The sequence below is a fragment of the Crotalus tigris genome, unplaced genomic scaffold (assembly GCF_016545835.1).
Source record: "Crotalus tigris isolate CLP2741 ecotype Arizona unplaced genomic scaffold, ASM1654583v1 scf7180000019068.10715455, whole genome shotgun sequence".
NCBI classification, from domain to species: Eukaryota; Metazoa; Chordata; class Lepidosauria; order Squamata; family Viperidae; genus Crotalus; species Crotalus tigris.
The window spans coordinates 9,863,000-9,875,251 of NW_024097358.1; the positions used below are offsets into that span (position 1 = coordinate 9,863,000).

At 35.8% G+C, this 12,252-nt stretch overlaps 1 protein-coding gene across 3 annotated transcripts in view; it reads right to left on the reverse strand.

Moving 5' to 3' along the window:
* Nucleotides 1-1,676: 1,676 nt before the first annotated feature.
* DNAJC7 (DnaJ heat shock protein family (Hsp40) member C7) overlaps nucleotides 1,677-12,252 on the reverse strand; it is a 43,150-nt gene continuing 32,574 nt past the window's right edge. For all 3 annotated transcript variants that reach the window (XM_039359148.1, XM_039359150.1, XM_039359149.1), the window contains 5 exons: nucleotides 11,752-11,825; nucleotides 10,481-10,627; nucleotides 7,431-7,583; nucleotides 7,016-7,078; nucleotides 1,677-6,102 (listed from right to left, as the gene is read on the reverse strand). In XM_039359148.1, the coding sequence (XP_039215082.1) occupies nucleotides 6,065-6,102; nucleotides 7,016-7,078; nucleotides 7,431-7,583; nucleotides 10,481-10,627; nucleotides 11,752-11,825 (475 nt within the window). In that variant the 3' untranslated portion in view covers nucleotides 1,677-6,064. The remainder of the gene's footprint in view (nucleotides 6,103-7,015; nucleotides 7,079-7,430; nucleotides 7,584-10,480; nucleotides 10,628-11,751; nucleotides 11,826-12,252) is intronic.

Consider the following 12,252-nt stretch of genomic DNA (forward strand, 5'->3'; position numbering starts at 1 on the left):
AACATTAAGGTGACCACGCCCACCTTGGCCACACCCACCCAGTCTGCCATGACCACAACCATGCCCACCCAGTGGGCCATGCCCACCTGGCACCCAGCGATAAATTAAATGGGTTTTGGGTTGCAGTTTGGGAACTCGGTCTCTAAAAGGTTCGCCATCACTGGGTTATGTCACTGAAAGCTGGCACATTAAATACTATTGCCTGCAGCCCCTCCAGCATTTCCTTGTACAGAACTTTAAGGGATCTATATTTTGCTTATCTATCATCTTAATTCTGAAGCATGGGCGTCTAACAGAAGTGTAAAAGTAGAGAATAGGAATCTGCCTTGCAGTCTTAGTTTGTTGTCCATCCTGTTTTGTATTGTTTTAAATGACAGACAGCAGATTTTTACTAGAGATCTTTATTGTCTGATTAAGATACCAATAAATTACATTTCAGCTATTGCCCATGAAAATCAGAGATTAAGACAGTTTTTTTCAACAAGAATATTTGAACTGGTGTATTATCCAATAGCAAAATTAGTTGTTTTGACTGGATCCTAACTTGCTGCAATTGATCTAAATATAAGAGTTGTCCAAAGTATTTTATCTGAGAAAAGTATCTGGGTATAGAGGGAACACAAATAAGGATGTATCTATGATTTTAATTGCATTGGATAGGAAATCCGCCAGAGCTTCAAATTTTATGAAAACGGGCAGTACGCTAAAATATATATCAATGAACAAGTATTTTAGACAATAGATGGTGTGTTCAATGCTTTGATAAATGGTTTTCTGAAGAATATAATATATTCATGGTGCAATCAAAATGCATATAAACTTAGAAGTAAATCCTTCAACGTTCAAAGAAATATATTCTAAGATAATACACAAATTCCCCAACATGTTATTTATATATACTGATTCTAACTTCTATCAACTTTAGCCAGTGTAGCTGTTGCCCCTGTTGTCAATGACTGTTGTGAAAGTTGAAGTTCAGTGCACCTAGTACTTGAAACTACTCACCAATTTCAAAGCATACTTCAAGGAAGAAACTAATATTTTAAAACTTAAAATTTATGTTTTTTGATTTTGTAACATATTTATATGCAGTATGGCATGAGTTAAACCTGTAAAAATAAGGACAAGTCAAACATGTTCTAATCTCAGCTGAACCATATTCTATTGATGGTATATATTTTGTGTATACAACTGATTTAAGGTCCCCCAAGTAAGTCTGGTTGAACACATAGTCTGCTTACTTTCCTTTGAGCAGGAACTGTATAAACATTATGTCAGCAACCCAAGTGTTTATCTAGAGTAGTGCTGTCTTTCACACTATTGCAAAGCTGGGCAATACATAACTGAACTAATCCCCATTTTTGATTTGATTTATTCATAACATTGTTAGTCATCCCTTTACCTCTAACACATAGGATTTAGTCTCAATGAACATGATCCTTATTTGAGAAAAAAATTCTACAAGGCCAGCTTTTGCAAAACTGATACCCTTCAATTAGGTAGAACGACAGTGTTCATTCATAATCAATATTATCTTTGCTGTGAATGACTTTAAGCCAGGTAATTCAGGACTATAGGAAATCAAATATAGGACAAGAACATTGGACTAGAACAGTTTTTTTTCACCATCAATGTGAATAGTGACAATAATAGTTGTCCTATGTAATTCGTGGTTATGCTTTTGATATGCTCACATTTATTATGCTCTTAATGGGAGCTAGTGTAAAATGGGAGTTAGTTAACTATTATACAATGAAAGCTACAAAATAAATTACAAAACATGCATCACTTGAAACTTAGAATTATAGACATCCAATATATAAAGGAAGATAGGTGGATGGTTGGGTCATTTACTTTTCTTGAATGCTTAGCTATACAAGAAAAAGCTGATTGTGCTATTGCTCAGGAAACATAATGTAACTTGCATTTGCAAAATATTTGTGTCAGTTCTTAAATATACGTTGTTTAAACATCAAATTACTGTTAATTCAACTCAAATATGGTCAAAGCTTTTTTAAAAACCCCTAAATAGCACATTTCAATGGTTTTGATGTAATCTGAAACAATAATTCTTGTTCAACTTTACAGAATAGTTAAGATTCACAGTGACTGTAAAATACACTGAAATAAATGTATTAACATGCAGAAAATGTTTGTGTTGATATTTACATTAGGCGGAACTCTTTACTCAAGCCTGAAGTTCCACATTATATGCAGAGAAGAGATTGGGCTTTTTATAGGTCTATAGACGAAGGACTGAAATTGGGCACAAATGTTCACCAGTTATTTCTTCTTATGAAAGATGCTTATGGATGCTGCTTTGGAAAGATCTCTGGACACCTCCATGAGTCTCCGGGTGCCCCCAAAGCAAAGCAGCCATGCATAGAAAGAGAACTAGAGTGCTTCTAAAGCAGCTATATGAGGCAAGAAAAAGGTATGGCTCCTTTAAAGATTCCAATAGAGGTAATTCAAATACACACCTGTGTGTTGTGAAGCACTTTAAAAAAAAAATTGAACAGTCATAGTACATAATCAAAACCCCTGGGTCTCAATTTTAACACCAGTGGTCTTCTTCTCTACTTCTTTTTCCATAAAAAAAATAAACTAGTTGCATAACTCATACAATTTAACGCTGACCATCAGATTTGTGGGATTTTCCCCCTTCCTCCCAATTATTCAACCCAGCATCATGACACCACACTCAGTCTCAGCAGTGTCTACTCAGTTTAAAGAAGCATAAGACCAGTGAGATCTGGAGTGTTTATTTTTTGTACATCATATACATTTTATAATAAAATTAATATTAATTGCATATGGATTTGCCAGTCTGGTTCGAAATGCTGCATATAAACATATTATAATCCTGCTTAATGAACAGTCACTACTTTTTGTTTAAATAATCTTCCTCAGATAAGTGAAAAGGTTGAAGTGGGGCAGTAAGGCTATCCATGTGTTTGAAACTATCCACAGGAGAAAGTAAAGGGGACAGGATGCTGTTTTAAGAACAGATCATGCAACAAATGGATTATTAAGAAGTCTAGAATGATATGCTCTCTATTCCTAACCAAATAGCCTTTCTTCAGGTGGCTTGAACATTAGTCTACCTGCCTTCTGCTCAGGCATTCCTTGTAAATGTATCTGTACAGCAAAGAGAGCACAATGCATGCAAGAACACCTGTTCAAGTGTAGGCAAAAATTGCAAGTTTTCCTAAAATATACTGCTTTTAGATCTACATCACCAAAGAAATCGTCTCATGCATTACTACATGAGAAAGTCTTGGCTCTTAATTCCCTACTTAGAGATTTTGTCTACACATATGATGGGAAAAAGTGATATTTTTAAATAGTTAAGTGATATTACTTAACATTACCAGCAATGTATGCCTTCCTCCTGTGGAAAGCTAACTAGCAGTAAAAAGAATGTTTGAGCCCATCTCTATACCCATTCTTTATTCTCAGGGAGTTTCCATAAGGGTAATATCAAAAAGGTAATGTATCATTTCACCTTATTATGATCACTGCAACATTCTGACAATGCATATCTTTACAGACAGACAGCAATTTAATCCTTTGCTTATCAGCCACACATAATTTTTGGTACCTCTTAAAGATAGCTAGGCTAATTAAAAAAACAACAAAATTTGAGAGCTATGAATCAAATTCAAATTATAAAATGATTATTATTAGGGTAGAGAATTTCTAAAGGAGGTTGTACATGGCCTAATATATAATGCAAAAATTGTTGTAACATCCTTAATGACTGCAATGAGAATTGTAGATAATCAAAAACAAAGTAGAAAGGCAAAGTAATACAGCATTCATCATTCTTTAGGTTGCAGTCAGTTTTAAGGTCCAGGAATCTTTTATCACTGACTTTTGGGTATGACAAAAAAATATCTAAAATACTTGTGTTATGGAGAAAGTAACCTTGTATAAGTTATCTTTAATACTACTCCCAGCTGTATAGAGATGATCAGAAAACCAGGCTGCCATCCACTGAAACTCTTAATATTCTTATAATCCTCTGTGAAGTTTTAAAATAAAATTATTACAAAGAGCTAGAAAATTCATAAAATTCAGGATTGATTCTTGATACCTCAGTCTCTGAAGATAATATGCTGTTGTTTTAACTTCTTTTCAACATAAAATAATGAAGAGGGAGATGGTTGATTTCATAGTTTTTTGTGCAGTTTCTGAACAATCCTGTTTGTCATTACCTTTAATAGAGAATGGACACAACATAATTCCACCAAATAATTCATTTAAATATATACCTTCAACCAAAACCAATAATTCTGCCAGTAGAAATTGACTGCGCAATGAAATCCTGAACGATTCAGTATTTACCATTTGCTGGTCAGGAATTGTAATGCAATCTTGGCTGAGGTCAAGCTCCTGACTTTATTCCCTCTTTAGTTTCTCATTTAATTCCTGGCCATCTCTCAATTTCTTTATCCACTTTTTGAGTATCTCAATTTGGAACTATTAAAGGAAATGATGCGGACAAAGTCTAATTTATTGTTATTCCTAAAGTTTGTCAGAACTCATTAGCTTGAAAAACAAAGGATTATTCCCAAGACATAATCTGGCCCCTCTTAAAACAATGTTTCATATTGAACCAATATCTGACATTTCACTGAGTAGAAATCCAGGCACTGCATAAGAATAGCTTAAAAATCTTGTAAATGATTATATTTTTGAGGTTCATCAACGTTTCCCCTGGTCTCATAAATAGAAAGTTGCTAAAACCTGTTTGTAATGCAAACATGCAAACACCACTCCTTTCTTAGGTTGAGCAATTTCATTCATCGCAATATTGACCTTCTAGGCTAACCTTCCCCAATTTGATTTCGTTAGATGTACTGAGATTTCAGCTTCCCTCATCTGCCAATGTAGCCTGAATTGAGGAAAACTAAGGAAGACTATAAGGAAGAGTTTCACCATAAAAAGATAAAAACCACCTAATATAAAGTGGTTCAATTGAAATACTGCTAGAAATGATGGTCTACTTATGATTTTTACAATTATGGAAAAAGGAATGAGCTAATTGTGCTCAGCAGAAATGACATTATGGATTAGGTAGTCATCAATATGACACAAAACTTGAACAAAACTTTAAAAAAATATGAGGAACTTCAGTGTGGCTAGCTACTATTAGAGTTCTCTCCCCTCAAATAATGCTGAATTTCTTCTTTTACATATTCAACATGTTGATGAATTCTAAAAAATCTCAACATCAAAAATGTGGACTTATGCATGCAAGTAAGAACCATGACATCACATGTTGATGCGGATGTGTGAAATATGCACTGCAGATCCAACAACACACACCACACACACACATATATATATACCCTTCATAACACCTGACAATCACCTCAGATTTTATGCGCTTTTCAATGAAATCAAGTGTACGTGTTGATCTGGAAGCCATCATCAGCCCTTACCATTTTCCTGAAGAACTCAAGCAATTGGAAACAGAAACTGTTCCTCAAAGAAAGAGACTCTGGGAATATTAAGAGAAAGTGCTGAGAAGAGGCAACTCTTGTTCCAAAAATGACTCAGGGAATAATGCATAAACTTCTTTGTATTTCTCAAGTGTCTGAAATGTTTCTGGAAATAAGGTTCAATATGGCTACAGCCAGTACAATACAACCAAAGTAAAAAAAACTCAATTCAATTTCCCCACATTATGAGCCCCATAAAGGCATGGCATATCCAGTTTTCAAAATGTAAGGATTCCCTGAATGAAGTCCCAGCAGCTTAGGAATCTTAAATTATTTAATGGAGAAATCCAAATATTTTTCTCTCTTTCTCTCTTTTTTATGTAAAGTTAACAATAAAACAAACAAAATGTGTATTTCTTAACAGCTCCCTTCCCTTCAAATGCTGATTTTCTCATCACACTCTAAAGCACACAAAAAAATTGATGTTTCCAACAGAAAAAATGCCACAGCCCTAAGAAATGCTGAGATGCAGTGAAGGGAAGATGAAACTTGAAATTAAATGAAGCAGGTCAGGGAAACTGTGGATTTCAGAAGGTGAAATGGATCTGTTTTGCAGTTTAGCCAAACTGGAAAAAGAAATTCCCAGGTCCAGAAGCTGAAAGACAAAGACGCACAGATTAGCAAATTAAAGAAGCAAATCGTCAAAGCAATTGTTGCAATACTGAGATCTTTTAAACAAAGGCAGATTCTGTAGCCCACTCAGAAAAGCCATGAAATTGAACAAAAAAATTATATTATGGGAACAGATGCATTTTGGAGGGACTGGCAAGGAAAGAAAGTAAGATTTCCTAGCAAATCAAACCTTGATTAAACAAAAAAATCCACAACTGATATCATGCATATAAAGCCCCCAATATCTTGTCCTTCTGCAAAGGGGTCAAACTTGGCTTTGTGGTCTTGCAGGAGGGCCAGGCCACTCAGCCTTGGGGCTGCTAGTTGAGAGAGAGAGAGAGAGAGAGAGAGAGAGAGAGAGAGAGAGAGAGAGAGAGAGAGAGAGAGAGAGAGAGCACACACTCTCTCCTGGTAAAAACCACTGTTAAATGGCCATGTTAGGATTTTTATCCTTTTGATGTTTAATTGTCATTAGTCTATACTTTTAAAACTTTTAATCCTAATTTAATGCTAATGTTTATATGTTGTTTTATTTATCAATTATATTACATTATATACCACCCAAAGCCCCTCTCTGAGGGAGATGTTTAGAAATATGAAATATCAATCAATACATAAAACATAAGCTTTGGGCACAGCACACAAAGGCCTAAAGCACATTTATTGGTACCTTTAAAGGGGACTAAGATCTGGAGAGTGAAACACTTTAGGGTCCCCTGTTGGAACTATATTTTGTATAAATGAAACAACCTCTACTGAATTCCTGGGACCAAAACTTAATAGGTTCCCCACTTGTCCTGAAATGAAGGATCGAGAGACACTGCCTCAACAGGCTGCTTTTCTATTCAAAAGCAGGACCTCCTCCTTTTTAATATACAGTGCGAAAGATCACCCACCTTCAAAACTAAAACTTCCAGGTGTTCCAAAGAAAGCTTTGAAGATATTATTAGCATCAAAATCTATTGGGAAGTATAAGTGAAGAAAAAAAAAGCGCATGAGAAAGAATTATTGTTTAAATTTACATTTATAGTCATAAAAGTTCTGAAAAGCTTCTATAATATTTTGCAGCATTCATTTTCTTTTTTCTTATATTTGCCTTACCCTCAATCTCCAAACCTTTTGATTATGCTATTAAACATTAAATGAAAGTAATAATCAAATTCAATTTTATATAATATATAACATTATAGAAAAAATATAGAACACTTCTCTCAAAATTTTGAGTATATGTTGACCCTTCTTGTTCCCATTCCATAACTAAGCACCTATGCACAGAAAAGCCACTAATTAAAAGCCCTCTTTAGCACTTACCTCCCATATTCATGCCATCTTCCTCTAGATCCTGGCCACTGTCATAACGGGCCTTTTTCTTTGGATCAGAGAGAATGGTAAAGGCTTCACCAACTTCTTTGAATTTCTTTTCTTCCTCTTTTTGGATTTCAGCACTTGCTCCACTATGCCGATCTGCCCAAAAAATTAATATGTGGGATTGGTGGGTGAGGCAGTGAGAGAGACAGAGAGGAAAAAAGCCTAACTGCAATGAGAAAGAATAATTGATTCTAATAAACAGGTGAAAAAAAAGCTGTTTATCAAAGTGATACAAATTTGGTGAGGAGAAGCTTAATTTACTTGTTTATTAATTAAGTACTGAAGCAGATTTCTGTTACTAGATTTTTCTCCTGCCTTTCTATTCAACTAATTACTCAGTGCAAATATGTTAAAAACAAGGCCTTTTCTGAGTCACTTTTCATATGGATCTGAATATCCAAACAGGTTTGCAATGGAAATCATGGTTCTTCAAGTAGCTAGACTTTAAGCTATTTAGAGCTTTAAAAATTAATACCAAAAATCAAATTGTTTCCTACTAAGCAATTGGTAATTAGTGCCAATATTTTAGGGCAGGCAATATATAATCTGAAAATTATTTATTGCATTTTTAATCTGTAGATTCCAGTTAATTACAACAAATATATGACCTTTCTGTATGTTCTCTAGCAGATTTCAGCTTTCTATTGTAGCTTAGAAACAACAAAGATAAGTGGGGTACAATTGTATAGTGAGAATTGTAACAATTCTTCATAATGTTCTAAATGAATAACTTGGAATGAAAAAAAAACCTGTTCCATTATCAAGGACAAAAAAAAATAACAACAGGGATTTGCAACTAGAAAGAGTGTTATCCTAAGAAACAGAAATAAAGAATGATCTATGGCTTTTGAGAGATTAATGTATGCACTTGCACTGAACTCACCCACAAACCCTCTACAAGGAGCTTTAGTTTGCGTGAGTATCTCCACCCTGGAGTTCCAATCTCCCATTGTTTCTCTTATTTTTTTTTCTTACCGTGTGGCTTTTCATGACCAGGAATAATGAATATAAACAAATTTCCAATTAGCTAATGAGCAACAGCAGAAATAAAACTGCCCTCAAAAGAATAGTGGAGAATTTGGGGTTGGTGGCAGGATTTCATGGCTATTAAAGGAAAGTTGGCAATTCCAGATGCTGAGTGGAAATGGAAAACCTCAAAATCTCGTAGCTTCAAAGAACATGCTGAAAATTGCCTTCATGTCATAAGTGACAAGGCAATGCATGGTAGAGTCTTATAACTATTTTTCTTCAAACCCAGATGGAGAGAAAAAAAGAGTAGGAGAAAAGCCTATAGTTACAGAGCATTTTTGCTCTTTTTCTGTCATATTACATCATTTAGCAACTAAATTTCAGCTCTATTATCTTTCATAATGTCATCATTCCGTAACTGAAGCTTGCTCATTTTGTCATACATTAATAGGAGCCTCTGATCCTTCGATGAGGCAAATGTTTTTTGGCAGGAGTCAAGCTGATTTAGTCTCAGCAATAATTTTTCTTTTAACAACTATTGGCAATAATATTTTCTACTCTGGAGCAAGTCAAGATCACAACCCTATAGAGATAATTCTCGAGGATTTGTTAATTGGATCATATTAAATGAACATGATCTCTCCCTGTTTTACCCAATGCATTTGTTAATTGAACACACAGGTCATTAACTGCACATGAGGTATCTCAGGGTGGGGAAGACCATGGAAGGCCTAGTGCTTCTGACACCCAAGGCCTCTGCTGACCCACTGAAGTATCTCGTGTTCCCCATCCCCCATCCTGTCCTACCGGGTCTCCACAGGTACTGGGCCTACGAAGAATCACTTATCTTTCAAAGATCTTGATGATCAAGTCTCTCCAGATTCTATGGTTTCTTTCTCTTCTCCCAGCACTCAAAAAATGGAGTCTTCAGTCCTCTTGGCAAAAAGCTGCAAACCTCCGTTCTTCACACAAAAAGCTTTTTGCAAAGACAGGAGCTTTTGGGGGCACGATTTCGCACCTTCCCCAAGTTTCTGTCCCCTTTGCTCAAGGCTTTTGGCATGGAGAACAGAGACCTGCAGGGGTGCAGCATCTCTATGCTCGGTCATAGGAGTGAACGACTGCTGTGGTGCTGCAACATTCGTAACTTTGGGACTGTTTTTTTAAATAGGTTTTTTTTGAGGGGGGGGGTTGTCATAAATTTGAACCATCATTAAGTGAACTATTGTAACTCAAGGACTACCTGTAGTTTCCTGGCTCTTTTGGAACTATTACAACTTTTCATCTGAAAGTTTATTTCAGTATTATATTTTTGTGAAAATATTAGGAATTTTATATTTGAGTTCTTTAAATGTACTTGGATAAAGGCCATGTAGCACTAAGGGGATGGCGTGAAACCATCTGTTTTATAGTGTATTGTACATAACTGTGTTGAGAGAATTGTAGAGGATGACAATGGAGCAATTATTCCATTTCAAATAGAACTGTAAAAATTGAAATTGCATCATGCCACTTTCTAAACAATCTTCTTCAGTACTTTTGAATATTCTCTTCTTGCTCCTATTGAAAGGACTCGTTGCTGAGCATCCTCAGTTCAGAGAAGTTGGAACTCAACAACTTAGTCAGAAGAAAAACAAAAAAAAAGTCCTCAAGTCACTTGTTCTATCTTCTTGAACTTTACTGAAAATGTAGCAGTATCAAAAAAACTCATATCAATGCACCTTTTTGAATATTTTATTTGTATCACTTACTAGTTAAACTCCTAGCACAATGATAATCACAATTCCTGTAATGGCTCAAAAGTCCAGCAATGTTGTCTTCTGAGACAATTACATTCTCATCCCATCTTTTTCACCCAATCAAAGCTTGGGCAATGTTAAAAAAGGGGAGAGGAGGGTCTTGCACTAAGCAGACAACAGAGGAGCCTTTGTAAGAAAGGCTGTATATTCCTGTCATGACATTCTAGTTCCCTCAGTTAAAGAATCTCTGAAGAGTTAACAGTGGAACTCGGGCAACTTTTTTTGTACCTGGGTGATGCATTAGGGCCCGTTTCCGGTATGCTTTTTTAATTTCATCTTCAGAGGCATTCTTATCCACACCCAGGATCTTGTAATAATCTTTCCTTTTACTCTTCTTCAATTCCATCTGTGCATTCTTGAGTAGCTGTTTGTGTTCTACAATATATGAGAGGGAAACGTTTTTAGCTGCAAGAACAAATTACACAATGAATGCAATTCTCCTCCAAGCAGGCTAAATAAGGGGAAATTCAGGACTAATAAAGTACATTTTGATGCAATATACAATAGTTAAGATTTGTTGTCATTAGGTAGAATGATGGCTCCCAATTTAGTTTATTTTTAAAAGGGGATAAATTAGAACTACCAACAGCTGTTTGTCTGGAATCTAACTATATACTACTAAAAATCTCCTGTTTGCCTATTTGTAATCTTTAATTGGGTGAAACTGTGCGTGATAGGGCAATCATTTTAGAATCAAAGTACCTCAAATGGGGTAACTTAAATAATGTGTCCAAAACCTGAGATCTATCATTCCAGTAGAACTGAAACTCGGCTGCCACAGTCATGTGATCATCATTTCTAATGCTCCCTGCCAGCTTTCCACAAGGAAAATCATTGGGGAAGCTGGCAGGAAGTTGGAAATCTCAGGCTAGCAAGTAGGTAAATGGCTGCTGGATGGAGGAGTGAATGAGGGGGTGCATAGAGATGGAGGGGTGTGAGGTTGTGAGGGAAGATTAGCGCACACAGGTGCTGTGGCAAGGGTTAGGGAAGGTGCATGGAACTGTGAAACAGCGTGAGGAAAGTGTAGAAAGGGTCAGGGAATGTGTGCACAGAAGTGGGCAAGTGGTAAGTAAGTAAATATCTCTGAAAGAATGAACCAATAGGTCTTGGGTTATCTAATATGTCTTAAATACCAAGGAAACTCAGACTGAAGAAGTCAGTGAGATATAATTGCTACCATCCAGGCTCCAGAGTGGCCCTAGCCATGAAAGCCTGACTTTGCTCAATTGCTCTCATTCAGACAAACCTACCTCACAGGGTTGTTGTAGTGAAAAAAAACAGGAGCGAGCACTATGCATGCTGCCTTGAGCTCCTGAGTGAAAAAAGTGTGATATAAGTCAAGTAAAATTGTCTGAAAATAATAGTTAGGACCACTTTTAAGCAATACTGAGCTAGTGTACCCATCATCCTTAACCACTATAAAAGTTGTAGTAACCTGGATTAGCTAATAAATATTATAAAAGGCCAGTCAAGTCCAGAAGTAAATGTTCTATATTTACCTTTAGTTTTCTCTGTCTGGTAAACCTTTTCATAATCTCTCACAGCATCTTCATATTGCTCTGTGTCCATGTAACTAGGCAGAAGCATAATTAACCTTATAAATCTCAAAACAAACTACAAATTACAACAGATTAAATGAGAAAAAAAATCAGAAAATGATTTGATCTAAAGGGAAGGAGAAACCTCTCCTAACCCATTTTTCAGCTATAAGCAATCTCTACTTACCTACCAAGTCAGGGAGGAAGTACTGTACTGTATAGAAAAGTAATTTACAGGAAATAAAATTTGGTATGATGAGCAACATGGCCTAATTTCTAAATCACCTGAATCAACAGAGTACTGCAGCTGACTCTAGCAGAAATTCATGGAATAGTTTTGATCTGGTGCATTTTAACCCCAATTATCTCAAAGGTTTGGAATGAAATCTAGAGTGAGAAGAAGCAAGAATATAGTTCTAAACTTCTCAACGTAAAAATGAGAGAGTGAAAGTACATGGAGAA